The 27,277-nt window shown below is 39.8% G+C and overlaps 2 protein-coding genes across 6 annotated transcripts in view; one reads left to right on the top strand and one right to left on the bottom strand.

Moving 5' to 3' along the window:
• Window positions 1–750, bottom strand: part of DOP1A (DOP1 leucine zipper like protein A) — a 67,788-nt gene extending 67,038 nt beyond the window's left edge. The window contains exon 1 of one of the 2 annotated variants that reach the window (XM_070733135.1): window positions 669–750. The gene's annotated coding sequence lies outside the window, so the exon portion shown is untranslated. Of the gene's footprint in view, window positions 1–473; window positions 628–668 lie in introns of those variants that run through there. The other variant, XM_070733136.1, reaches the window with a different exon arrangement.
• Window positions 751–3,706: 2,956 nt separating this feature from the next.
• UBE3D (ubiquitin protein ligase E3D) overlaps window positions 3,707–27,277 on the top strand; it is a 90,533-nt gene continuing 66,962 nt past the window's right edge. For 2 of the 4 annotated variants that reach the window (XM_070733134.1, XM_070733133.1), the window contains exons 1-5: window positions 3,707–3,981; window positions 7,289–7,477; window positions 13,130–13,326; window positions 16,526–16,616; window positions 20,649–20,877. In XM_070733134.1, coding sequence (XP_070589235.1) covers window positions 13,170–13,326; window positions 16,526–16,616; window positions 20,649–20,877 — 477 coding nt within the window. In that variant the 5' untranslated portion in view covers window positions 3,707–3,981; window positions 7,289–7,477; window positions 13,130–13,169. The remainder of the gene's footprint in view (window positions 3,982–7,288; window positions 7,478–13,129; window positions 13,327–16,525; window positions 16,617–20,648; window positions 20,878–27,277) is intronic. The other 2 variants (XM_070733132.1, XM_070733131.1) reach the window with 1 other exon arrangement.

Below are 27,277 nucleotides of genomic sequence, written 5' to 3'. Positions count from 1 at the left end.
GCTTCGTTGCTGCCATTTATGTTGTTGCATTGTTTTTAAAATTTAATAAAAACTATTTTAAAAAAATTAAACAAGCTAGGGTGGCATCTTAGGCAAATAACATCCCCCTAAATGTAAAAGAATGCTATTATTGCATTAATAATAATGCTATTATTATTCTATAAAGTAATATTCTTTTTAATATGTGCTATTATCAATGCTAATAATAATAATAACGCTAATAATGCTAATGCTTATACTACTACTACTACTACTACTACTACTACTACTAATAATAATAATAATAATAATAACGGGCGGGAAGGAAGGGCGACATCTCCTACTAGGCAAAAAGAAAGGCAGGCAAAGATGTAAATGATTGTTTCCTTGGATTCAAATACCATCTTTTTTCAATCGACCAAAGCAAGAAAGTATGCCAATCTCCGTCGGCTACGTTTACTACCAACCCCATCCCTCTACTCCTGCAACTGCACCTGCTCCGAGGAAGCGAGAGGGAGAAGGAGAAGCCCCTTAGGGCTCCCAACAAGGATGCCGCTGCCCGCCGTCCCCTGTTTTTTTGTCCCGCACTTTCTCAGCGTTCCCTCCCCTCACAGACTTAAAAAGCCCATCAACTCGAGGAAGGGGGCAAAAAAGCCGCAGGGCCAGAAAGGAAGAGCGAAAAGGGTTACCTTGGCGCCCAGAGCCGGAAGAGCCGCGCCGCAGAAACCCTCCCTCCGCCCGCCTCCCCGCACCGGGGCTCTGACAGCTCCCAGCATGCCAAGCGCCTGCCTTCCTTTCCTTTCCTTTCCTTCCGTCCTCCTCCTCCTCTGGCCTTAGCCTAACCGTACAAAGGCAAGTTGCCTCTTCTATGACATGTGGACTCCGACTCCCAGAATTCCTAACCCAATCACGCTAGCTCAGGAATTCTGGGAGTTGAAGTCCTCATGTCACAGAAGAGCCAACTTTGCCTAACGTTATGACGCCACCTGGCGCCGCTCGGAATAAGCGCAGCTGCTTCTTCGCGGAGCGGTCCGCTGATTCCAGGTTTGCTGTAGCGATGAGCTGCTTAAAGGGGAACGTCTACTTCGAGAAGGGGAGAGAGGAGAGGCCCGGGTCGGTCTTCGGTGCCAAAAGCCGAAGACGTTTGCATTTTCTGTTATATTTTTCCCCTCCTGGAGTTTCCCAGCTTATCCTAAAAGGAGAGCTGGTTTCCCCGCCTTCATTTATTATTTTCATGCCAGCGGGAAAATATAATAATAACAGAGTTGGAAGGGGTAGGCAAAGTTGGCTCTTCTATGACTTGTGGACTTCAACTCCCAGAATTCCTGAGCCAATCATGCCAGCGCAGGAATTCTGGGAGTTGAAGTCCACATGTCATAGTAGAGCCAACTTTGCCTACCCCTGTTCTAATCCAACCCCCTGCTTGGGCAGGAGACCCTACACTGATAGAGACAAATGGTGATCCAACATCTTACAAGCTTCCAGTGTTGGAGCAATTCACAAGGTCTGGAGGCAAGCCGTTCCACTGATCAGTTGTCCTATGCTTGGCTAGCCCAGTTCTTTGATCCGCCTGGCGAGTGTGGAAGGGATATCTTGTCCCCCACTGCACGACTGTGTGTTTCGCTCAACGTTACCTGCCGATTTAAGGTTTATGTGGCATGAGGAGAACAGGATTCTGCATGTTGCTTCGTTGGAAGCCGGGAGGAAAATCGTGAAACCGGTTGTTTATTTTTGAAGTTCATTCCTTTCTCCTTTGATTTCTCGCCGTCGGAAGCTCTGCCGCCCTTTTCTTCTGAAGGTGGATGAGGGATGTACATCAGTATAGTGGCATTAAGCAGGCACATTAAATGAGCGTTGTTTGAATGAAATTATACACACTTGCAAAGAGTCCAGCCAGGAAAGCTGCAAGTTTGCAATCGGGCTGCACGTTTAATTGCAATGCAACGGGATGCAACAAGGCACTGGATAATTTCGCTACTATAAGTGTAGCGAAACAGGACTTCTGAGTATATCGTCTCTTCTATCTCTTCTATCTACCTTGTATCTCTTATATCTCTTCTGCTATTCTCCCTAGTTATTTTTTTACTCCTATATTTTCTCTTCTATTCTTTCTTTAATATATTCTATTGGAATATTATCCTCTATAATCTTCATAATGTATTATTGTGTATTGGACAAAACAGATAGATAGATAGGTAGGTAGGTAGGTAGGTAGATAGGTACTTCAGCTTCAACCACAACAACACAAGAACACACAACAGATTTAAACTTAATATTAACCGCTCCAAACTTGACTGTAAAAAATATGACTTCAGTCACCGAGTTGTCCAAGTGTGGAACTCATTACCGGACTCCATAGTGTCATCCCCAAACCCCCAACAATTTACCCTTAGATTATCTATGGTTGACCTATCCAGATTCCTAAGAGGTCAGTAAGGGGCGAGTACAAGTGCACTAGAGTGCCTTCCGTCCCCTGTCCTATTGCTCTCCTATATCTCCTTTCTTTTCTTCTATTCCTATATCTCTTCTTCTATTCTTTCATTGATATGTTCTATTACTATATCTTCTTTTCTATTCATTCTTAGATATATTTTACTATGAATATCTCCTCTATAACCTTCATCATGTATTTTACTATGTGTATACTCACTGAAACCCTAATTGTGTATTGGACAAAATAAATAAACAAATAAATAAATAAACTAGATAGATAGCTTGATTGATAGATGATAGCTAGATGATAGATAATAGATAGATTAGATAGATGATAGATACATAGATAGATAATAGATAGATTAGATATCTAGATATCTAGATGATAGCTAGATAGAAAGATAGATAATAGATAGATTATATAGATGCATAGATAGATAATAGATAGATAGATGATAGATAGATGATAGACAGATAATAGATAGATTAGATAGATGATAGATAGATAGATAATAGATAAGATAGATTAGATAGCTAGATAGCTAGATGATAGCTAGATAGAAAGATATATAATAGATAGATAGATAGATATATAATAGATAGATGATAGATAGATAATAGATTAGATAGATGATAAATAGAAAATAGATAGATAGATACATAGATAGATGATAGATACATAGATAGATAGATAATAGATTAGATAGATTAGATAGATAGATAGCTAGATTATTATTTTATTATTATTATTATTTATTGGATTTGTATGCCGCCCCTCTCCGCAGACTCGATGCAAATGATAGATGATAGCTAGATAGATAGATAATAGATAGATAGATAGATTATATAGATGATAGATAGATAATAGATAGATGATAGATAGATAATAGATAGATGATAGATGATAGATAGATAGATAGATAAGAGAGAGAGAGAGAGAGAGAGAGAGAGAGAGAGAGAGAGAGAGAGATGGATAGATAGATAGATAGATAGATAGATAGATAGATAGATAGATAGATAGATAGATAGATAGATAGATAGAATCGGACTGCAAAAGCTTCTCATCTCCCGGCTTATTCTACCAGGGAGCGATGCGACAGAAAGCAAACAAAAGACGTCCGCCAATCATTTCAAGCGGTCTAAAAAACTGCAACGCGATCCAGGCAAGGGGGTATCAATAATTGTTTAACGTGCAAACCTCCTTTAAGATGATGTCACATTGGGGGGCGAGGACATTTTTGCAACGATTAAAAAGAGAGCTAAAGAGCCTTCAAAAAAACCCACACCACATCAACACCGGATCTCTGAGACTGATTTTTTTTCTTCTCGCAGAGGGCGCTGTGCGTGAGGGAAAGGCCCTCCTCCTCTTGGCCAAAACGTTTTCCGGTATTCAATTTTTCCTGGTTTGCTCCGGCCCACGTGGGAGCGTATTTTGCATCCCTTTAAACCTCGCAGCGGGTTGCTTTCTCTCGGCTTGGTCCTCTTTTGGAGTCGGTGGCTAACGTAGATGGATGCTACCCTGTTCTTGGAGATTAGGGAGAAGATGAAGAGCGGATTGCTGATTATTCGGTACTTTATTTGTTTGATCCCCCCCCCCCCGCTTCATCTCCTACTTTGAGACAGGCATTGATTGGTTGATTGATTGATTGATTGGATTTATATGCTGCCCCTCTCCTTGGAGAACTCTGGGACATAACATTGCTGGGTTATGTTATGTTCCCTCTTTTTTTCCCATGGAGAAAACACTTCTTCTCTTACGGGTCTGTCTTTAAGGGTCCCATTTTCCATCCAGGGCAGTGGTGATTACTTTTTCTAAAACTTATACAAAATCACTTCCCATACCATCATATTTTAGTAAAATGTGTGTGTTACAGGACAAATAAAGGCACCCTAGAGCAGTGTTTCCCAACCTTGGCAATTTGAAGATATCTGGACTTCAAATCCCAGAATTCCCCAGCCAGCGAATTTGAAGATATCTGGACTTCAAATCCCAGAATTCCCCAGCCAGCGAATGCTGGCTGGGGAATTCTGGGAGTTGAAGTCCAGATATCTTCAAGTTGCCAAGGTTGGGAAACACTGCCCTAGAGGACATGCAGTATACATTGGAAGTCTAATCATGCCCTGAAAGGAAATGTTTTCCAAACATCTTCATGATGCAGGCAACGTATTTCTTTAAAGTTTAATTTATGAAATAATAGTCTTGGATTCAAGTTTATTTGAGAAAAAAATGTTTCATATGCATGCATAAGTTCATCAGCATGCCTTCTGTCCCTCTCTTAATGTTTCTCTATTATTAGTATCATGTTATACTAATAACATGAGTATGTAACATGTTAGACAAATAACAAAGATATAATATTGTTATATCTTTGTATACTACCAATACATACTTGACTAAATAAATAAATTTCTTTTGACTTGAAAGATTTCCCTAAACTGCAGATGCAGGCCTTTGAAAACACTGTCGAACTATTTACTAAGTTTGCACTACTATTACTACTAGTTTTTTCTCATCATTCCTATCACCCATTTCCTCCCACTTATGACTGTATGAGTGTAACTTGTTGCTTGTATCTTTAAGATTTTTATTAATATTGATTGTTTCCCCATTGCTTATTTGACCCCTATGACAATAATTAAGTGTTGTACCTCATGATCCTTGTCAAATGTGTATTTTCTTTTATGTACACTATGCATATGCACCAAAGACAAATTCCTTGTGTGTCCAATCACACTTGGCCAATAAAGAATTCTATATACAGTGTTCCCTCGATTTTTGCGGGTTCGAACTTCGCAAATAGCCTATACCACGGTTTTTCCAAAAATATTAATTGAAAAATACTTCATGGGTTTTTTTCTATACTACGGTTTTTCCTGCCCGATAATGTCATATGTCATCGCCAAACTAATAATTTTTGCAAATAAATAACAAAAAAATAATTATTGTTCATAAATAATTATGTTTATAAATATCAGGATCACTAAGTGTCTTATTCAATGGTGAGTACCAGTAATAATGGTGAGTAAATGGTTGTTAAGGGAATGGGATATGGTAATTTAGGGGTTTAAAGTGTTAAGGGAAGGCTTGTGATACTGTCCATAGCTAAAAATGGTGTATTTACTTCCGCATCTCTACTTCGCAGAAATTCGACTTTCGCGGGCGGTCTCGGAACGCATTCCCCGTGAAAATCGAGGGAACACTGTATTCTATGTTTAAATAGTTTGAGAAGACCAGAATTTAGTTGATTGTCAAATATCCTACCAATACTTCTTTACCGTGTTAGTTTACCATCCCTGCTCTTCTTTTTAGATGCCTTTTATATAGATGTGTGTGTAGTGTACATCCACTATTCTTTCAAATTAAAGCAGCTGAGTTTTCAGAACAAACTCCAGAAAAGTGTTGCTCTCTATTAAAGCATATTTAACACTTAAGCCTGTGTGGTGATGTTGTTTATTTTTTTATCTCACCTTTATTGTTTTTATAAATGACTCAAGGCATCAAACATACATAATATTCTTTGCCCTCCTGTTTTCCTCATGGCAGGCCTGTGAGGTGGATTGGGCTGAGGAAAGAGAGAGTAACTAGCCCAACCCTTCTGTCATGCTAAGGCAGGACTAGAACTCACAGTCTCCTGCTTTCTAGCCTTGTCCCTTAACAACAAGACTGAACTGGCTGTCATATGCTTACCTAGAAGTATTGTAACCGAATTGAACTTCTTGAACTGTTTGAATGGAAATCACTGCATGTTGGCAAAATCAAGAATGGATTTTGTACATTGTGGTCAAGACTACTCAGTGTGAAAGATAACATACCACCGAAAGGGTTTATGATGCCTGGATAAATGGACGCTGTCAAAATAGTAACTCTAAGCACTGGATCCTCTCAGCTGAATTCTTGAGGGAGTAAATGTAAAATAGGGAGGGCTGATGTTCCCAATGGTTCTTCAAACATCAGTTAGATTAGAGAAGGTTGTGGTGGAAAGATTTGTCAGAAGAATGTAGTTATGTGTTTTTATTCTTATGTCTCTTCTATCATTCAAATGCACTGTTTTAAATAACCATTGCCAGGGGTGGGCTGCTGCCCAGACTGGGGGACGGACGCAATGGGGTAGCAAAAATTGAGCTCCACCCCAGAGCACCCAATTTGCACTGAAATATGTTGAAAGAAAATATAGGTTGTCCTGCATAAGCCAAGCTCACAGTGTGGTAGTAAAAAATTTGGTAGCCCTTCACTGACCGTAGCATACACTTTTCTGCTGTGGAAGAGAATGGCTGAGAATACCTTAGAATGCAAGAAAAACATAATTCCAAACTAAAGAAAGTAAAACCAGATTGCTTACTATAATCATTGCAGGTAGTTCTCATTTAGCGACTGCCTCGTTTAGCAACCATTTGCAATTACTATAGTAATTAAATAATAATCTCTGAAAATTGAGCTCTTATACTCAGCAAATGTAATTGCAAGAAATACTTCCAAAACTGAGTTTCATTAAATCTTCCAAAAGATTCTGTTCTGATCAGTTAAGGTCCAAATATCAAACTTGTTGCTTTGTTCAACATAGAGAAACTTAGTCAGTTCTTTAAAACTGAAGCATCAATATTTTTCTCTTGTGTTGCACCACTTACTGAACGTAACCATATTCCTCCCAGATTCTGCAATATCATGTTACCAAAATAGAAGGAATCCATTTCAGGAAAAAATATTTTACTGGGAAGCAACTACCGGTATTAGTATTATATAATAATACTGGTATTATTATATATTAGATTATATAACTCTTATATAATTCCCTGGAGAAACATAGTCTTCTAAGAAGTTATATAACACTAAATCTCCTGTGGGTTCCCAATAGAATCAATTCTATGTTTTCTATAGTGTAATGCAGTGATGGCGAACCTTTTTGGCACCTTTGGTGTGCGCACCGGAGCACCAAAAACCCAAAGAGCAGCTGGCCAGCATCACATGTTTGTGTTTTGACTGTTTCCCAGCTGTTTCCCAGACTGTTTTGTCCCAAGACATGGCCTGAAAATGGCCTAGGAAACGGCACATTTATCCAGCCCACGGGTGAGTGACACAACACAGTGTTCCATCTAATTGTCTATGAATAAAATGTGGTATTTTGTTAGTAACTAATATCAATCATCAAAAAAGTTGCAAAAGTTTTTTTTCTAATTTTGTCATCCAGTTACATTCATTTTCTTTTAATTACATTCCCTCCTTAATGTTCCTTCAAATACACCAATTATATTTCTAACTTATTAACCATTATGCCAAAGTGCTTCCTTCTTTCTTTATACATTTTTCTATAAGCCAAGAAAACCTACAATCAGATGTTAACAAAATAAAATTAAAAACAAAACATAAACATATATGAATTTCAGACTTCTTCCCTCCCTCTAAATAGTACATTCCCATTTTGTTTTTTACTTTAAAATAAGGTATGTGCAGTATGCATAGGGATTTGTTCATAGTTTTTTTTTATAGTCCGGCCCTCCAACAGTCTGAGGGACAGTGAACTGGCCCCCTGTGTAAAACATTTGGGGACCCCTGCTCTGGGTGGTAGGAGTGTTGTGGTTGGCTCTGGCCCAGCTCCTGCCCCAGGGAATGGGGAGGTGGATGCAGGGGGAAATTCAACATGTCACAGGCCTGTGTTATTGCTGACAGAATCAGTTCGGAGTTTAGTTTCCTCGGACGAAGAAGAAGGTGGGAGTGACTCGGCAGAGGAAGGCTTGGCACACAGCCCAGGCGGTCACTCTCCCTTATCTTCCATTGATTCAGATGATGACATTTTGGACCCTCGCAAGCGCAGAATTATGCGTAGAAGAGACCAAGTAAGAACATATTACAGGAAATAAGGGAGGCCACCTGTGTTTGGGTGGGGCTCCAGTAACTAGGGCTGCTGCTATAAATAGCAGCATGTGGGTTTGGCCGTTGTGGAAGATTATCTGATCGGAGTTCGTCAGGAATCTTGTGTTGCTGGACTTTGTTGCTTTTTCATGCCTTTGAAACCAAAGCAGAGCAACATGTGTGTGTGTGTCTCAGTTCATTGGAAGAAGAAGGGGTGTGAAGTGTCTTCACAGCTGCTAGCTAAGTACTTAATGACTGCTTAAGGGAAATTGTTCAGACTACCCGGTTGTTTTGGGAAGAGTGCTCTTTGCAATACAAAAAGAGTGCTTTGTTTATTTTGAATTTTGTGATAAAGAACATTGTTTTGAATTTTCAAACGTGTGTGTGTCTGAAATTTGTACCCTTGAATTTTCGGGAGGCTCCTATCAGAGAGCTCGGCAGAACACCCCTCAACCTGGTTTTGCTGGAATAACTGTTTGTAAACCTTCTTTTAGCTCTCTCATACCAAGAAACAAACTAAGTTTCCTACGGGACTGTCTCCTACCTCATGCATCCCAGCGGCCGGTTAGATCTCACAGAGTCAGCCTCCTCCAGGTCCCGTCAGTCAGATAGTGTCAGCTGGTGGGGCCTAGGGGAAGAGCCTTCTCTGTGGTGGCCCCGGCCCTCTGGAACGAACTCCCTCCGGAGATATGTACCACCCCTTCCCTCCTGGTCTTTCGTGAAATTCTCAAGACTGACCTCTGCTGGCGGGCAGAGTGAGTGACGGGATTGTCTCCAGCCGATGTTATGAATGATTGGATTGGATGAATGTGGATGATTGTACATGGTGTTTTTTTTAGACCTTTTAGCAATTTTGTATAATTTTTTAAAAAAAATAGATTTCTTTACATACATTGTTTGCATTTATAATGTTGCACGCCACCTTCAGTCGCTTTGAGAAGGGCGGCATAGAAATCTAATAATTAAATAAGTAAATAAGTACCGATAATCCATTTCCCTGAAATAGAAGAATAAGATCTCAGTTCTATATACTTGTCACCTTCTTCCAATACTATATAGCTTTTAGTAGTTTTGTTTGTTTTAGTACTGTTCTGTCGAGCTCTCTGTTAGAATCCTCCCGAAAATTCACAGGTACAAATTTCAGACAGACACACGTTTGAAAATTCAAAACAATGTTCTTTATAACGAAAATTCAAATAATCTAAGCACTCTTTTTGTATTGCAAAGAGCACTTGTCTCCAAACAACCGGGTAATTTGTATAAGTCCCTTATCAGTTCTTAGATACCTGGCTTGCAGCTGTGAGGCAATTCACAGTCCTTCTTCTTCCACAAAGTGAAACACACTTTGCTCTGCTTTAGTTTCAAAGCAGGGAAAAAGCAACACACAAAGGTCGAAGTCAGCAAGGCAGGCACGAAACACAACGATCAGATAATCTTCCACAATGGCCAAACCCACACACTGCTATTTATAGCAGCCTCACTAATTACCACAGCCCCACCCAACCACAGGTGGCCTCATTTTCTTTGATAATAATCTCTCAGTTGTTGCTGCCTATGCATTGCTCTCCGCATGCGTGGCTGTATCATTAACTCTTGTTCCGAATCCAAGGAGGAGCTAGATAATTGATCTCCTTCTGAACTGTCTGCCACACTCTCCTCCTCCCTGTCACTCATGTCTTCTTGGTCAGAGGAGCCGTCATCAGCAGATTCCACCAGGAGCAAAACAGGCCTGCGGCAAGTGGATGGCTCCCCCACATCCACATTCCTCGGGGCAGGAGCTGGGCCAGAGCCAACCACAACAAATACAAGCCCCATGTCATCTGTAATTTGCATATCATATTGGTTGGGGCTACCTCTTATTTCACTTCTGTATTGGGCCCACCCTCCCACTCCCTTCCCTAATCTAATAGACCCTCTGTGGGAGATAGAAAACTCCCTTGCCAGAAGCCTCAATTATTTGCTTGAAAAGGGCTTTTAAAATTAGACAGGAATGCATAAATTATATGTTTCCCTATGAATAAGCCTTTCTTCTGAACAGAGGTTTCTCTCACATGATTATCTAAGGAATTCCACATTGTGCCAATAAGGGTAGGAGGCAAAGTTTTCAAATATAATTTGCACAAAGGGTTTTCAATAAAAAGATAGGCAAACGGTGTTTCCCAGGAAAAACACTTCCTTTCTAGAGTAGTTTTGCTGTCTCCTTTTATAAGTGGATCTGTTTTCTCTTTTCAAGGTGATTGCCAAAATCTTTATTCAAAAACCACATCTGGTGAGGTGATTTCTAGTCCACAATAGAAACATAGAAACATAGAAGTCTGACGGCAGAAAAAGACCTCATGGTCCATCTAGTCTGCCCTTATACTATTTTCTGTATTTTATCTTACAATGGATATATGTTTATCCCAGGCATGTTTAAATTCAGTTACTGTGGATTTACCAACCACGTCTGCTGGAAGTTTGTTCCAAGGATCTACTACTCTTTCAGTAAAATAATATTTTCTCATGTTGCCTTTGATCTTTCCCCCAACTAACTTCAGATTGTTAGTCTATATGGCACAATAAATCTGTAAGATCTGAACGTGCTGGTTGTGCTGAAACATATTCAAGTCCTGCTGTAGGCCTTCAGTGACAGAGACGGGTACCGTTTGCCCAGTTTGCAGAGAAATACAATGAAAAAAATATGCCACAATTGTTTGTGAAGTCCATGCCAGGAGTACAGTAAATAATTTATGGAGGGATGATTAGGTTGATTTGTAGTTAAGACCGAAACATCTTGTGATGCTTTTTAATCTTAACAGGTGTATACTATATAAGTTTTCATGGATCAAAATCAGTGTTAGAAAATGTGCAAAATACCAATATGACAGAACATTATTTTAAACAATGTGTGCAGGAGAGAGAAAGGGGGAAATTATGATAAGAAGCAACATACTGAATTACATAAAGTGACATGCTGGTCCCAAACAGCTAATTATCTTAAATTATGTTTCTAGAAGATTAGATCGGCTAGTGAAAGATAGTGTTCCCCCCTTTATTGAATTCTACATTGACTGTTTTATTCTGGGCTGAAATCAATTTCTGTAACTTCTTTTTACAAGAAGTGCTGCCTTGAAACCTCAATCAGCATGACTTGGGGAATTAAAATGCTCATCTGTCAGATTTAGGATGTTGCTATTTCCAAAGCAACAGCATCTCAATGCTCTTGCAGCTTTCTGCCCATTTGGGGCACGGTTACAACCCCCGTAGACAAGAGGAGATGTCTTCAAGATAACACTCCTCTCTCTCTGTTTTCCCTCCCTTATTTCCAAATTCACAATCCCAGGCCTTTTTTTTCCCTTCAAAAACCCAACTGAACTGTTTTTTTCTTGAGGGAGAAGAAGAAAATGTTTCACTTCTCATCCAAGATGATTCATCGGTTTTGATGTTCAATTGTGACAATTGTAACCTAAGAGACTGTAGAGAGGACTATGGGTTTGAAGGAGGAGTAAAAGAATCCTCAAATGACCTCAAAAGGGTTCAGACCAGATGACTGCAAAGAAATACACTGCTCAAAATAATAAAGGGAACACTTAAACAACACAATATAACTCCAAGTAAATCAAACTTCTGTGAAATCAAACTGTCCACTTAGGAAGCAACACGGATTGACAATCAATTTCACATGCTGTTGTGCACATTTGACTTTGTACAGAACAAAGTATTCAATGAGAATGTTTCATTCATTCAGATCTAGGAGGTGTTATTTGAGTGTTCCCTTTATTTTTTTGGAGCAGTATATAATCCTTCCACCCAACCCTCCACCAATCTATCAGAACCCATCCTTCCATCCCTTCACCATCCAGTCTATATTGTGGTCAGCTATCCTTCCAGAACTGCAGAAAAAACAATTGCTGCCAACCTGCCTTCTATTGAGGACCTGTATACTGCACAAGTCAAAAAGAGGGCGGTGAAAATATTTACTGACCCCTCACATCCTGGACACAAATTATTTCAACTCCTACCCTCAAAACGTCGCTGCAGAGCACTGCACACCAAGACACAAGAACAGTTTTTTCCCCAAATGCCATCACTCTACTAAACAAATAATTCCCTCAACACTGTCAAACTTTTTACTAAGTCTGCACTTCTATTTCTACTAGTTTTTTCTCATCATTCCTATCACACTTTTCCTACCACTTAGGACTGTATGACTGTAATTTGTTGCTTGTATCCTAAGATTTTTATTAATATTGATTGTTTCTCCGTTGCCTATGACAATCATTAAGTGTTTTACCACATGATTCTTAACAAATGTATCTTTTTCTTTTATGTACACTGAGAGCATATGCTCCAAGACAAATTCCTTGTGTGTCCAATCACACTTGGCCAATATAGAATTATATTAACCCCCCCCCCCCTTTCTGTCCTCCCCCCCTCCCGGCCATCACAACTGGTGAATTTTCTTGGATGAGAAGCAAAATGTTTTGTTCTTTTTCCTCAAGGAAAAATTAGCCCATCTGCCTTTTGAATACAAACCCCCCCCACACCTTTGAACCAACGATGATGACTGGATGATTGAGAATCTCCACAGACAATCACAGTCTGTTCCTTATTTTGGCAGTTCCCCGTCTTAGCGCAACCTGGGATGACATATTTCACAATGTTTTGTACATCTTAGTTCTTATTCAAGGATACAGGAGGCGTCATTATCAGCTTGCTTTCCATTCCAAATAAAAAATGTTGGATTTAATTGATGCAATTATTCCAGATGTTTATTTGTTTGCATTGCATCCATTTATGAAGTGAGGTGCATGACTTTTTCAGCCCTGTGGACCTCTATTGCAACTATTTGCTAATGGGATGTTATTGTTCTTTCTTAAATCCCTGTAGTGAGTTAAATCCAGAAAGCTGGCCTGTGGATATTACTCTGATGCCTTCTATAATAGAGCTAAAAAGTGATAAAGCTTGTAGAGCTTTTGGCCTTCCACCAGAGGTCAGTATTGTGCCTTCTTCCTGCCGAGGACTGCAATATCAGCCAGGGGAAGGCTTACATATGAGGCTGCTTGTTCAAGCAGATTTCAGTACAAGTAAGAGCGAATTTTCCTTTTTTCTTTTATTTCTTTTCTGCTTATCACCTCCGCTTGAAAGTTCACTTGTAAAAATCAACCTATCAAAATTACGATCGGTTAAGAGTATTCAAGAAAAGCTGCATTTACTTATAAAACATCAGACTAGGGAAAAAACCTAATATTTACTAGTGACTAATAAGGTAATAATAATTTAGGCTATTTCTTTTTTTTCTTAATATTTCCAAAGTTTCAGTGGTCGGACTTGAATTTTATTGGATTTATTCCTTGTTCTGTACCTCATGAAAATAAATATTAATTGTCATGCTTCCTAAGAAGACATATAGACATATTTTAATATGCAAAATATTAACAGATTATCAAAACAGTTTTCCTGGCTGAGAGGTTGAGATTTAAGAAATTATTCTGTTCGCATATAACAGAAAATGATAATTTTATTCCAATGCTAATGTTCTGCATTCTATTTTTCTCTTTAGAAATCTTATATCTATATAATAGATATAAAACAATAGATTAAAATAGTATAATGATAGAGTATTTTTGCAATATTACAAATTTTAAATGCCTTTTTTTATTATGTACTGAATTAATTGATTTTAATTAGCTTAATTATATTGTTAAAATAATATTTTATAGATAAGAAATTTATTTGAGCTATATGAAACACAACATAAAGACGGTAAATTTAAAAAGAACGTAGAATATTAAAAACTGTATTTCTGTATTGATCTGATCATAGTTAGATTTTTCTTTTTTGTATTAGTCAGACTTCTAAGATAAGTGGAACAATGGTAGCTCCTTTAAATGTTAAATGTTGTGTGTCTTGTTTGTTTAAAGAAAAACAATAAAAATATTATATATATAAAAAGAAATCTTAGCTCCACCTACACTCTTGATTCTGTGGAGATTATTTATCAGTAGATGTATATAATCACCCTATAAAGAACTGTGACGGTGCAGTGGTTAAAATGCAGTAATGCAGGCTAATTCAGACTGCTAACTGCCAGCAGTTCAACTCTCACAAGCTTAAGGTTGACTCAGTCTTCCAAGATCAGTAAAATGGGGATCCAGATTGTTGAGGGCAATATGCTGCCTCTGTAAACCACTTAGAGAGGGCTGTAAAGCACTGTGAAGTGGTATATAAGTCTATAAGTGCTATTTCTATATTTCACAGGAAATGTCACCTCTGGTTCATGTTATTCACAGATTGGATGTAGCATTGCTTGACTGGATTTGTGCTGATTTTAGCAGATCTTTGAAATAGCAGATTGCAGTGATCCCTCGATTTTCGCGATCTCGATCTTCGCGAAACGCTATATCGCGATTTTTACCACCCGATGACGTCACTCTCTTCCTTCCTTTCTCATCTTTCTTTCTCTCTCTCTTTCTCTATCTTGCTTCTTCCTCTCTCACACTCTCTTCCTCCCTCTCTCATCTCTTTCTTTCCTTCTCTCTCTTTCTCTATCTCTCCCCCTCTTGCTGGTGGGCGGCGGGCGGCGGGCGGGCGAGCGGGGGCATCAGCGAGGAGCCGGGGTTTCCCCTTTGCGTGGGCGGCGGGGAAACCCCGATCTTCGTCTGCTCGCTGCTGCTGCTTCGTCTGCTCCCAGCCGCCCACGCAAAGGGGAAAGCCCGATTCGGCTCCTCGCTGCTGCCGCCCAGCAGATCAGCTGCTGGGCGGCCGCAGCAGCAGCGAGCAGACGAAGATCTGGGTTTCCCCGCCGCCCACGCAAACTCCACCATCTGCGCATGCGCGGCCATGGAAAAAGGGCGCGCATGCGCAGATGGTGTTTTTACTTCCGCAACCCTACATCGCGAAAAATCAATTATCGCGAGGGGTCTTGGAACGGAACCCTTGCGATAATCGAGGGATCACTGTATTCCTTTAAAGACTTTAAAGCACCTTTTGGAGCGACAAACTGTTTAATAATGTATTTAACAGAATACATTTTCGTGATGTTCATTTTAAAGAAGCCTTTAATTTTTAAATTAACAATGTTAATAAATATCTATAATGATTTTACTCTTCAAAAACAACCAATTCCAACTTTATTTAAGGCATAATGAGAAAGATCAGCCATATGTACTAAAGAAACTGTAGATTGAACTAGGAGTTGATGTTCAAAGTCATGAAGGGAAGCTGGTGAGGAAAGAGCTATTTCCCTAGTAAGGCAGAATCGTAATGTGAACATTAAAGCTGCTGTCTCAAGGTTGTGAAGAAAATGCCCAAGTCTCCATTGACTTTGAAAGGCCTCATGTAGAAACCTACATATGCTTGGTCTTTATATATTGCAGGAGGCAGATGGCTTTTTTTTGTATGCACAAGAGCAATTCATGTACTTGTGTCGTCTCCATGAATTTCTGTTATAAAAAAAATTCCGGAGAGTTGTGAGAATCAAAATTCATTGCCACATTGGGCATGAAACCTGATATTTGCCCCCTTGATCCTTGAGAATTAGAAAGATACCAGACTAGCAGTCATCATGTCATCGAAGGCTTATCCAGTGGTTGCCAAGCTTGGCAACTTTAAGACTTGTGGACTTCAACTCCCAGAATTCTCCAGCCACCATAGCACAGTATAGCATAGCTGGCTGGAGAATTCTGGGAGTTGAAGTCCACAAATCTTAAAGTTGTTGAGTTTGGGAACCGCTGCTTTAAAGCAACCTTAAAGCAAGCTTTAACGCAACACGTGGTTTTCTAAGCATGGGGACTTCATCTGCAAAATTCTTCAGTTGGCACAGTTATTTTTAAGATGAGACGGTCAGCAATCCAGTTATTACCAAATTTGGGTGAATTGCTCCAGACTTTGATTCAAATCTTATTTCAGCTATGAAGTTGCTATGTTATTTTCAAGCTGTTGGGTTAAAATCCATTGTGTGTAATGTGGATTTTAGGCAGTGATGGGCTCCTACGGAAACGGTCAGGAACGCAGTTCCGGTAGCAAAATTTGGAGCTCCACTCCAGAGCACCCAATTTGGATTGAAAGATGTTGAAACAAAATGCATAAGCCATGCCCAACGTGTGGTAGTAAAAAGTTTGGTAGCCCGTCACTGATTTTAGGAATGTTTCCTCATTACTGAAATGATGTGGTGAATAAAATAGATAGTATAAATATATTGTTATTGTGAATCCAATGCTACACTAAATTCTTGATGTAACTGTAGTTTTACTGTTGTTAGATAAGTTCTTCTATATCTTTCAGAATTGACGCCAGCTGTTGGTAATGGCCTAAAATCCAAAAAGAGTTGTACTTTTTTCTGTCAATGTTGTGGGGAGAGTGTAATTAATAACAGGTAAGTAATGTAAGTAATGTGAGATTTTTCCTATTGATGAACATGCATGCAAATCATTCATATCAGAAGAAATGTAACATCTTGTGAAAGTTGTACTGATAATCTCCAAGTAAAGCCCAGGTTAGAAAGATAAGGAATTTGGTGTCCTTTTGAAAGGTTAAAAATCTTTATGGTCCGTATACAATAGTTATTGTACGCTATGAATAGCATTTTTGTTACTTCTGTTCTTTTTTACTTTTATTAAAGCTGGCTTAATATTAAAATCAGTGGCCGAGATCAGTGGTAGTTGTGTTCTAAATGTAAATGTTGTTCATAATTAATACAAAAGAAAATCATTTATTTTATTATTTTATTTTATTATTTTATTTTATTTTATTTTTTTATTTTATTTTATTTTATTTTTTTATTTACTTCTATGCCGCCACTCTCCAAAGACTCGGACGGAGCGGCTTACAACACATAATAAAAAGTATAAAACAACTTAATCCAATTAATTAAATTAATCCAATTAGTTAACTAAAATCGCAAAGAACCATAAAAACCATAATTTCATTCAATCAGCTTTCTCTCCACACATTCATTGGCCAGGGGGCAAGAATCTAATGGCTCCAAGCCTGGTGGCATAAGCAAGTCTTAAGACTCTTGCGGAAGGCGAGGAGGGTGGGGACAGTACAAATCTCCGGGGGGAGCTGATTCCAGAGGGATGAGCCCCCCACAGACAACGCTCTTCCCCTAGGCCCTGCCAAACGACATTGTCTAGTTGACGAGACCTGTAGAAGGCCAACTCTATGGGACCTGACTGGTTGCTGGGATTCATGCGGCAGAAGCCGGTCCCGTAGGGCTTTATAGGTAATAACCCAACACTTTGAATTGAGTCCGGAAACCAATTGGCAGCCAATGCAGACTGGAGTGTTGGAATGTTGGAGAGATATGTACATGTCTGGGCAAGCCCATGACTGCTCGCGCGGCTGTGTTCTGCACAATTTGTAGTTTCTGAATGCTCTTCAAAAGTAGCCCCAGTGGTGGGCTACGAGCATGATTTTGCTTCTGCACCTATGGAGGTAGCAAAACTGCACACAGAGCCACAGGTACGCCCGTGTTTTGGTGAGATTTTTCTGCTTCTGCGCATGCCGAAACACAGGTGCACCTACGACTCTGTGCGCGATTTTGCTACCTCTACAGGTGCAGAAGCACAGTCATGCTGGCCTCCGAAGCACTTACGAGCTGCAGCGGCGAGCACAATTTAGTGTTCCGGCTCGTAGTCCACCACTGGGTAGCCCCATGTAGAGAGCATTGCAGTAGTCGAACCTCGAGGTGATAAGGGAATGAGTGACTGTGAGTAGAGACTCACTGTCCAAATAGGGCCGCAACTGGTGCACCAGGCGAACTTGGGCAAAATTGGAGTATACCGACCATAATAAAATATTCCGTTAGCATGCTTGTCTGGTTCACTGTAGTATGTTTCTATAGGAGATTTTGCTTTTTATCCCCCAAAAAGGGACTTTTTCTCTCTTCGTTTACTCTTTGTATCCATTTTGTAGGCCTGGAACACTCCTCCCTCCAAACTGAAGCTGCAGAGATTTGGCTACATTATACTAGTTAATCAGAGGTTGCCCGTTTTTCTGCTGCAGAGGTTACAAAACCATGATTGTTTCGGACTGGAGAGGTTGTGCCATCTGACTATTGGGCCATGTTTATGCTTTTCATAGATTGTTTTTCTGCATGAGATATAAGCCTAATACTTTTCATGGTACTGCCTCTGCCATTCACCTGATTGGAACTGGGTAGCATGCCCTTTAAATTAATTTCCATCAGCTCACTCTTTTGGCCTCGACCCTTCTTCATTAATCCCAAATATCATTGCACATTTTGCTTTATAGGGACACTGAGAAATAAATGGCAAGGATTATTTATTTAAACTTTTTTTTTTTGCATTACATTTGGCGTGACAAGTTTTAAGCCTGGGCCTAGGAGGAAGGGCAACCTTGCATTGTTTGCTGTCAAAATGCATTGCTTAGACGCAACTTTAAAGGAAACAATTATGAGGGATAAATAGTGCAGAAAATACTAAATTTACCATTGTAAGCTTTACTTAAGGTCTGAATAATACAGGAAAATGGACTGAGTCTACAGGATTATTAGTGAAGTCCAGTTTCCTCCTTGCCTCAACTAGCCATAGTCACATCTACAGTATATTCATTCAATACAGTGAGTGAATGTACAGTGGTACCTCTACTTGCGAATTTAATTTGTTCCATGAGTAGAAACGTTCTTAAGTAGAAGCAATGTAAAAGCAAATAATGCGTGCAAACCCATTAGGAAAGAAATAAAAGCTTGGAATTTGAGTGGGAGGAGGAGGAAGAAGAGGAGGAGGACAGTTGTTGCCGAAGGAAGAAGGTGAGGTGAGTGCCCCCTTTTGCCTTTCCATGCGCAGACGCTCCGGGAGGCAACCTCGCGCCAGGTGTATGGGAGACAGCGCGAGGGAGTCACCACAGCAAAGTGGTTTATTCCCTCTCCAAGCGTCCAGAGAAAGGAAAATGCTCCATTTGCTCTAGACTGCCAAAGCCTCCTTAACCGCCACCGAAAGGCTCCTCTGGCAGCCCAGAAAAGCCCAAGATGGCCGGGATTAAAGGGGGAATGGCAAGAAACTGGCCGGACCTTCGTGCTGCTCTCAAATTTCCTGGGAAAACTTTCCGGGCTCGGGTTCTTAAGTAAAAAATGGTTCTTAAGTAGAGGCAAAAAAATCTTGAGCACCCGGGTTTTATCTAGAAAAGTTCTTAAGTAGAGACGTTCTTAAGTAGAGGTACCACTGTATATACCCATCTGGATGAATATTTTAGTTGGTATCTTCAAAAGAAAAAGAATGCAAGGCTCCCTAATACCTGCTACTTTAAGAATCCATTTAAAAATTCTACAAACCAAGAGACTTCAAACTATGTCTGCTTCCTGATCCAGCCCATCTAATGTTTAAGGATAGATAATTGTTTGTGAAGTATATTCAGTCGAAAGCCGGTTTCTGTTCAGTCACTGAATCAAACCATTCATTTCCTTTAACAGAGTTGGCCTTCTCCGGGTCCCGTCGACTAAACAATGTCGTCTGGCGGGACCCAGGGGAAGAGCCTTCTCTGTGGCGGCTCCGACCCTCTGGAACCAGCTCCCCCCTAAGATTAGGATTGCCCCCACCCTCCTTGCCTTTCGCAAACTCCTTAAAACCCACCTCTGCTGTCAGGCATGGGGGAACTGAAACATCTCCCCCTTGCCCATGTTGTTTTGGTGTTAGATTGATTGTGTGCGTGTTTTAATATTCTGGGGTTGTTTTTATGAATTTTTAGCTTAAAATTGAAATTGGATTGGTGGGTATTGGATTTGTTATTATGTATTGTTTTTATATTGTTGTGAGCCGCCCCGAGTTTTCGGAGAGTGGCGGCATATAAATCCAACAAATCTAATCTAATCTAAATTTAATACCCCTAGACTAGGGGTGTCAAACTCTGGCCAAATACCCAAAGTGGGGTGCTTAGATCTGGCCCATGGGGCCACCCTGGAAATAGTGAAGGATTGGTCTGTGGTGCCTCTGTTAGCGAAAATGGAGCTTGGGAGGGTTTGCAGGAGGCTGTCCCAGCCGAAAATGGAGCTTGTGAGCCTATTTTCACTGGCCGAGTATTTCAGCCACCACTGGCGTCCCAACATGAGTGACATCAAGTTGGCCACGCCTACCCTGGCCATGTCCCCTCCCTTGAGATCAAACACAACCCTGATGCGTCCCTCAGTGAAATTAAGTTTGACACCCCTGCCCTAGACCAATTTTTCTTGTGTGGTCTAGGTACCATTATGCTAAGGTAGACAAACATAAGTTCTTCCCTGCAAAGTTACAATTTGCTCCTTATTCTCCATTTTTATGAAAGTTCTCAGCATCAGAAACAATAGAAAATCTGGTCACTTTTCTTTATTCATATGATTGTTCAGCAGTCTGTACAGCCTAGATTTTTGTTGTCCCTGTCATGGTAATCAACTCATTCTCTTCTTGCTTAGGACATTTCTCCGGGTTCTTTCACTTCCATTTGAGAACTGGAGTGATTTGGTTGACGAATGGTGTTGCCATCCGAACCCTTTCAATGATAGCCTGCTCCATCCCCAAATTGATGACTGTTTTCTTGGCCACAATTATCTCCTGATTAATTCAAGAACTGACTTATCGGAAACAGTATCTGGAAGGCTTCAATCAGAGGATGAGTGCACTACAAGTAGTGAGTCTCTCTTGGTAAATATATACAAAAAAATCACACAAAAGGCTGCTTTACATGGAGTTGCACAATTTGTTCTCTACTATTTTCATTAAGTCAGAGATTTAGAAACATAGAAGACTGACGGCAGAAAAAGACCTCATGGTCCATCTAGTCTGCTCTTATACTATTTCCAGTATTTTATCTTAGGATGGATATATGTTTATCCCAGGAATGTTTAAATTCAGTTAATGTGGATTTACCAACCATGTCTGGTGGAAGTTTGTTCCAAGCATCTACTACTCTTTCAGTAAAATAATATTTTCTCACGTTACTTCTCATCATTTTGCCATAGATTTTCAAGATCACAATATCCATGAGATTTGTTGGTATAGTTGTTGGAGTTCACCAACCACTGTGCTTAAGCAATAGTGCTTAAGCTAGAAAAGCCTCATTTGGTTGAAAAACGTAACAGGCTAAGCCATAAATTATGTTTTGCAAACCATAGTAGTTAAGTTTGCTGATTGTGGTAAGACAAACCCTAACTAATTATTTTATAATGTGGTGCGGTATGTAGATCCAACCAGTATAAGGTTAAACAACACGTGCTTTTGTTGCTACATGATGTTCTTTGGTAAAAATAAAATAAAAATAATTATAAACTGTCACAACATGAAAAATATAGCTTCTATAAAGAGCTTTGCACACCATAAGCAAATTAACCATAATATAAAAGCAAAGATATCCTTCTGAGATCTATGAATAATTTTTCAACTCTTTATTCTGGAAAAGCTCAATGATGATCTCTTCTGGGGAGCATTTAGCAGAATTTATTAGGCATTATTGGCATCTCTTGTGACAAGGATGGAAATTACATCCCTCCAATGCTAAAATATTTTGAAAGCAGGATAAGCAGTCGGTTACTGTGTGGGGCCCGGGTGTGTGTGATTAAAGACTTTGGAAACCTGGTTATTCAGTCCAAATTTCTCATAGCCATTTGTACAATCCATCACTGCATATAAAATGGCTCTCCACATTTGAAGACTGAGTGATCTGAAACCAGTTCTTCCACTTTACCTAACTAGCTTAAGTAGCTTTTATCTCTGGAGCTTTTGATGCTTTTGAAGATCAGTCACTTTTTCACGCAGCACAGCTTTCTGTTTTTATTTATTTATTTTGTCCAATGCACAACAATACACAATGAAGGTTATAGAGGTTATACTTGAGTAAAATATATTAGAGAAAGAATAGAAGTGAAAATTTAGGAATAGAATACAGTAGTACCTCTAGATACGAGTTTAATTCGTTCCAGAACGGAGCTCGTATGTCGATCAACTCGTATCTGGAACAAATGGCTTTAGACTTTGTTTTTCCCCGCGGAGATAACCAGAAGCAAGGATTCTTGCACCACCTAGTGGAAGCTCGGCTCATATCCTGAATTTGAGCTCGGGTCTGGAACAGAAATTTCCCTCCAGTCGTGGCTCGCAACTTGGAATACTCGCATGTGGACCAGCTCGTATCTAGAGGTACTACTATATATCAATTAGAGAATAGAAAGATATTATGAGAGTAGTATAAGAGGATTAGAATAGAAGAATAGTAGATATGATATATGAGATATAGGAGAGACAATAGGACAGGGGACGGGAGGCACACTAGTGCACTTATGCATGCCCCTTACTGACCTCTTAGGAATCTGGAGAGGTCAACTGTGGATAGTCTGAGGGTAAAATGTTGTGGGTTAGGGGAAGATACTACAGAGTCCTGTAATGAGTTCCATTACTAAAGTCGTATTTTTTACAGTCCAATTTGGAGCAGTTAACATTAAGCTTGTATCTGTTGTGTGCTCTTGTGTTGTTGTGGTTGAAGCTGAAGTAGTCATTGACAGGCAGGATGTTGCAGCATATGATCATGTGGGCAATACTTAGATCATGTTTAAGGTGTCATAGTTGTAAGCTTTCAAGACCCAGGATTCCTAGTTCCCTCTAAGCTGAGCAGTGAGCAATCGCTCACTTAAAAATCATCATCAACTCAGAGTTTTCCAAACCTGCCCAGAAGCCGAGAGAGAAAGAGTGAGAGGGAAAGAGAGAGAGAGGAAGAGAGGAAGAGAGAGAAACAGATAGAAGAAAGAGAGGAATGAAAAGAGAAAGAAAAAGAATGGGAGTAAGGAAAAGAGAAAGAAAATCAAAATCTAGTTTGAAACTAGCTCAACTATTTAAGTGGCATTTTGATATTGATAGAGTTGCCCTATTATGAACTCACTGTTATAGACACACAGTACAGTATTTTATTTTGAAATTCTCTGAGGCAAAACAGGGTGGGTTTTTTGTTTGTTTGTTTGTTTATTTATTTATTTATTTATTTATTTTTTCTGTGTCCCCCAGTCCCGAAGGGACTGCCGCTCAGACAGTATACTTTTCTGCCCACCCCCCCAAAAAATTAGAGGGAACACTGCCAGGATTGTGAGTCTAGTTTCGTAGGGTATTCTGTTTCGGGTGGAGGAGTGAAGGGCTCTTCTGGTGAAGTATCTTGGGACATTTTCGAGGATGTTAATGTCTGAGATGTGATCCCAGCGACTGATTAGGTCCCACAGAGTTGGCCTTCTCCGGGTCCCATCAATGAAACAATGTCGTCTGGCGGGACCCAGGGGAAGAGCCTTCTCTGTGGCGGCTCCGACCCCCCGGAAATTAGGACTGCCCCCAGCCTCCTTGCCTTTCGCAAACTTTTGAAAACTCATCTATGTCACCAGGCATGGAGGAACTGATATATCCTTAGCTGCCTTTGACTTTATGGATGGTGTGTTTGGGTTGTATGATTGTTTTTAATAAGGAGTTTTAAAAGACTGTTTTAACATTGGATTTGTATATGATGTTTTAGTTGTTGTGAGCTGCTCCAAGTCCTCGGAGAGGGGCGACATACAAATCTAATTAATAATAATAATAATAATAATAATTATTATTATTATTATTATTATTATTATTATTATTATTATTATTATTATTATTATTATTATGGGTTCCAAGCAGATGAGCTGTATTCTAGGATGGGTCTGGCAAATGTTTTGTAAGGGTCCTCCTGGAAATCTTCCTCTGAAATTGAGCTACATCTTTGCCGACTTAGAAGTCCTTAAATACCTTGGGTTAGACAAATAAAATGTTCCTTGAGGCGTGTGCAAATAATGCTGAACCTCTAAAGACTGGAGTATGATTTCTGATCATTATTTGCTTGGAAGAGTCAGGAGTTACTTGTTTAATATTATTTAACTAGGATGCAGAAGAATCTATCACTGTAGGTTCAACCTCTTATTGATGGGAAAATGTAATATTCCTATTGCCGCTCAACTCTGTTGGAGCAGGTGAGAAAATCAGTGGCTCATATATAATTGCATTGCGAGATTTATAGGGAGCCTTATTCATTTTTAACAAGCTCTTACTGGTTTAAATGTCAACTTACTAGAACAAAGAAAGTGCATGCTATTTATGTACTATTAATGTAAAAGAAAATTGTGTCACAAAAAGTACACAATAATTGCATTTGTTTTCATCTCTTATTCAAAGAAAATTAGATGTTTCATTACATAATTAATTTAATATGAATGAAGGCAAATATGTCCCAGGATAATGTTGCAGGACCCAATCTGGGTCAGTCACCAGGACCAGAGGTTCACTCTTCGGAGCTTTCAGACTCGTTCTGGAGCCCATCCTTAGAGAATTTCTCTCTAGTTTCTCTCTAGCACACACTACTAGAGAGAGATGTTCCATGAGGATGGGTTCCAACACAAGTCCAAAAGCTGGGAAGACCGAGCCTTTGGTCCTGGTGACTGACCCAGATTAGTTCCTATTTATACGTGATTTAAATTTTCTTTTAGTCAGTGCTATACTGGTGCTATAATATTTTTAATTTCTCTGGTTGTAAACAATATCAATAGTATTTAGACTTATATACCACTTCATAGTGCTTTTACAACCCTATCTAAGCGGTTTTCAGAATCTGCATATTTCCCTCAACAATCTGGGTCCTCATTTTACCCAGCTCAGAAGAATGGAAGACTGAGTCAATCTTGAGCCGGTGGTGAGATTTGAACTGCTGAACTACAGCTAACTGAAAGTTCCCAGTTATCAGAGGCGGGAGACACAACAACAATAAAAATCAATAACATTCAATAAAATCATGAGCAGGATCCAAACCCTTGTTCAGTGATACCTCATCTTACAAACCCCTCATCATACAAACTTTTCGAGATACAAACCCGGGGTTTAAGATTTTTTTGCCTCTTTTTACAAACTATTTTCACCTTACAAACCCACCACCGCCGCTGGGATGCCCTGCCTCCGGACTTCTGTTACCAGCAAAGCACCCGTTTTTGCGCTTCTGAGATTCCCCTGAGGCTCCCCTCCATGGGAAACCCCACCTCCGGACTTCCATGTTTTTGCGATGCTGCATGGGAATCCCAGCAGCGCAAAAACGGGCGCTTCGCTGGCAACGGAAGTCCGGAGGTGGGGTTTCCCAGCGAGGGGAGCCTCAGTGAAATCGCATCATTGCAAAAACACAGAGGTCCGGAGGTGGGCTTTCGAGGACTTCGGTGTTTTTGCGATGCTACGATTTCACTGATGCTCCCCTCACTGGGAAACCCCACTCCAGACTTCTGTTGCCAGCGAAGCGCTCGTTTTTCCGATGCTGGGATTCCCCTGCAGCATCGCAAAAACACAGAAGTCTGGAGGTGGGGTTTCCCATGGAGGGGAGCCTCAGGGGAATCCTAGCAGCGCAAAAACGGGCGATTTGGCTGGCAAAAGGGGTGAATTTTGGGCTTGCACGCATTAATCGCTTTTCCATTGATTCCTATGGGAAACATTGTTTCGTCTTACAAACGTTTCACCTTAAGAACCTCGTCCCGGAACCAATTAAGTTTGTAAGACAAGGTATCACTGTATTTATAACTGAAAGAGTTAAAAGCCTATAATATAACCTCCTTCCCTTGCTTCTTCCCCCTACACAAGCCAATTATTATATGTGCCTTGCCTTTGAAGGCTATTGTTTCTCATAAATCTTGGAGAAGGCTCAAGTGTATTTTCATCACTTGGCAATTGTAACATCAGGCAATAACTTGATCTGTGAAACAGTTATCGCAGACAGAAAGGACTCTTTGCCAGCCCTCCACATCACTTGAAACAGGACTCCTTAATGGAGCATTTCATCCACTTTGTTAAGCCTCAGCAGGTGATAAGTCATTGAATAATGAACCCTGAAGTGGCATTCTCGCTTGTGTGCCAACCGGTGGGCCGCTGACACCATCCTATTTCCTGCGCTTCAGACAACTCTTCTCCAAATCATCACACAACATAATTTTAGATGCTCCAAGGTCACAAAGTGTTCTAACCACTTATCTCTCGAGGAAAATGTTTCCTTCCAGACAATATCAAGGACATTTTCAGATAGAAGTCGGGGGAAAAAATAGTGTGCAGCTAGCCAACAGCTGAAAGTTGTCACACAAGATACATTGATTTAATTTGTGTAGCAAAAACATACTGTTATTTCTGTTCAGGTCAGCAAAACCATGGAGTTCTTGGTGCATGGCCTTTTTTTTATCATCATTACATGAAGTTCTAATCAGAAGAAAATATATTGGACCACAGAGTGGAAACATCAGAATTGAGTGTGAAATGCAACATAACCTCTGAATGTTGATTTGACGGGAAAATGTTTTAGACTCTAAAATTTAGAGCGTGCTCTCAATGAATACAGAGTAAGCTACTTATATTCGTTGTGAATTAATTAATGAACAATTAGAATGAAACAAAAGCAACTAAGCCAAAAACAATTAGCCACAGTGGCTTTGTTAAAAACAAAAAGAAAAACCTTCAATGCTCAGCAGTTTCTGCATATTGTGCAATACGATAAAAAGAACAGGAAAAGCCCCAGAGGGGAGTTTGTATTGTCCATAAAGCTAAGAATTAGGTATGGCAGTAGAAGGGAAGAACTTGATGCCACAAACAATACAGCCAATGGCAAAGAATTGGGGAAATTCTGTAGACACTAATTGACCTGGTCCTTCAGAATTTGAGAAATTTTGTCAGTTCTGCTTGGAGATACAGTGTTCCCTCGATTTTCGCGGGTTCGAACTTCGCGAACAGCCTATATCACTGTTTTTAAAAAAATATTAATTAAAAAATACTTCGTGGGGTTTTTTCTCTACCACAGTTTTTCCCACCCGATGATGTCATACATCATCGCCAAACTAATAATTTTTGCAAATATATAACAAAAAAAAATTATTGTTAATAAATAATTATGTTTATAAATATCAGGATCACTAAGTGTCTTATTCAATGGTGAGTACCAGTTATAATGGTGAGTAAATGGTTGTTAAGGGAATGGAAAATGGTAATTTAGGGGTTTAAAATGTTAAGGGATGGCTTGTGATACTGTCCATAGCTAAAA

This window comes from Erythrolamprus reginae, chromosome 1 (assembly GCF_031021105.1).
Source record: "Erythrolamprus reginae isolate rEryReg1 chromosome 1, rEryReg1.hap1, whole genome shotgun sequence".
NCBI lineage: Eukaryota > Metazoa > Chordata > Lepidosauria > Squamata > Dipsadidae > Erythrolamprus > Erythrolamprus reginae.
This window is presented reverse-complemented; position numbering and strand designations above follow the sequence as displayed.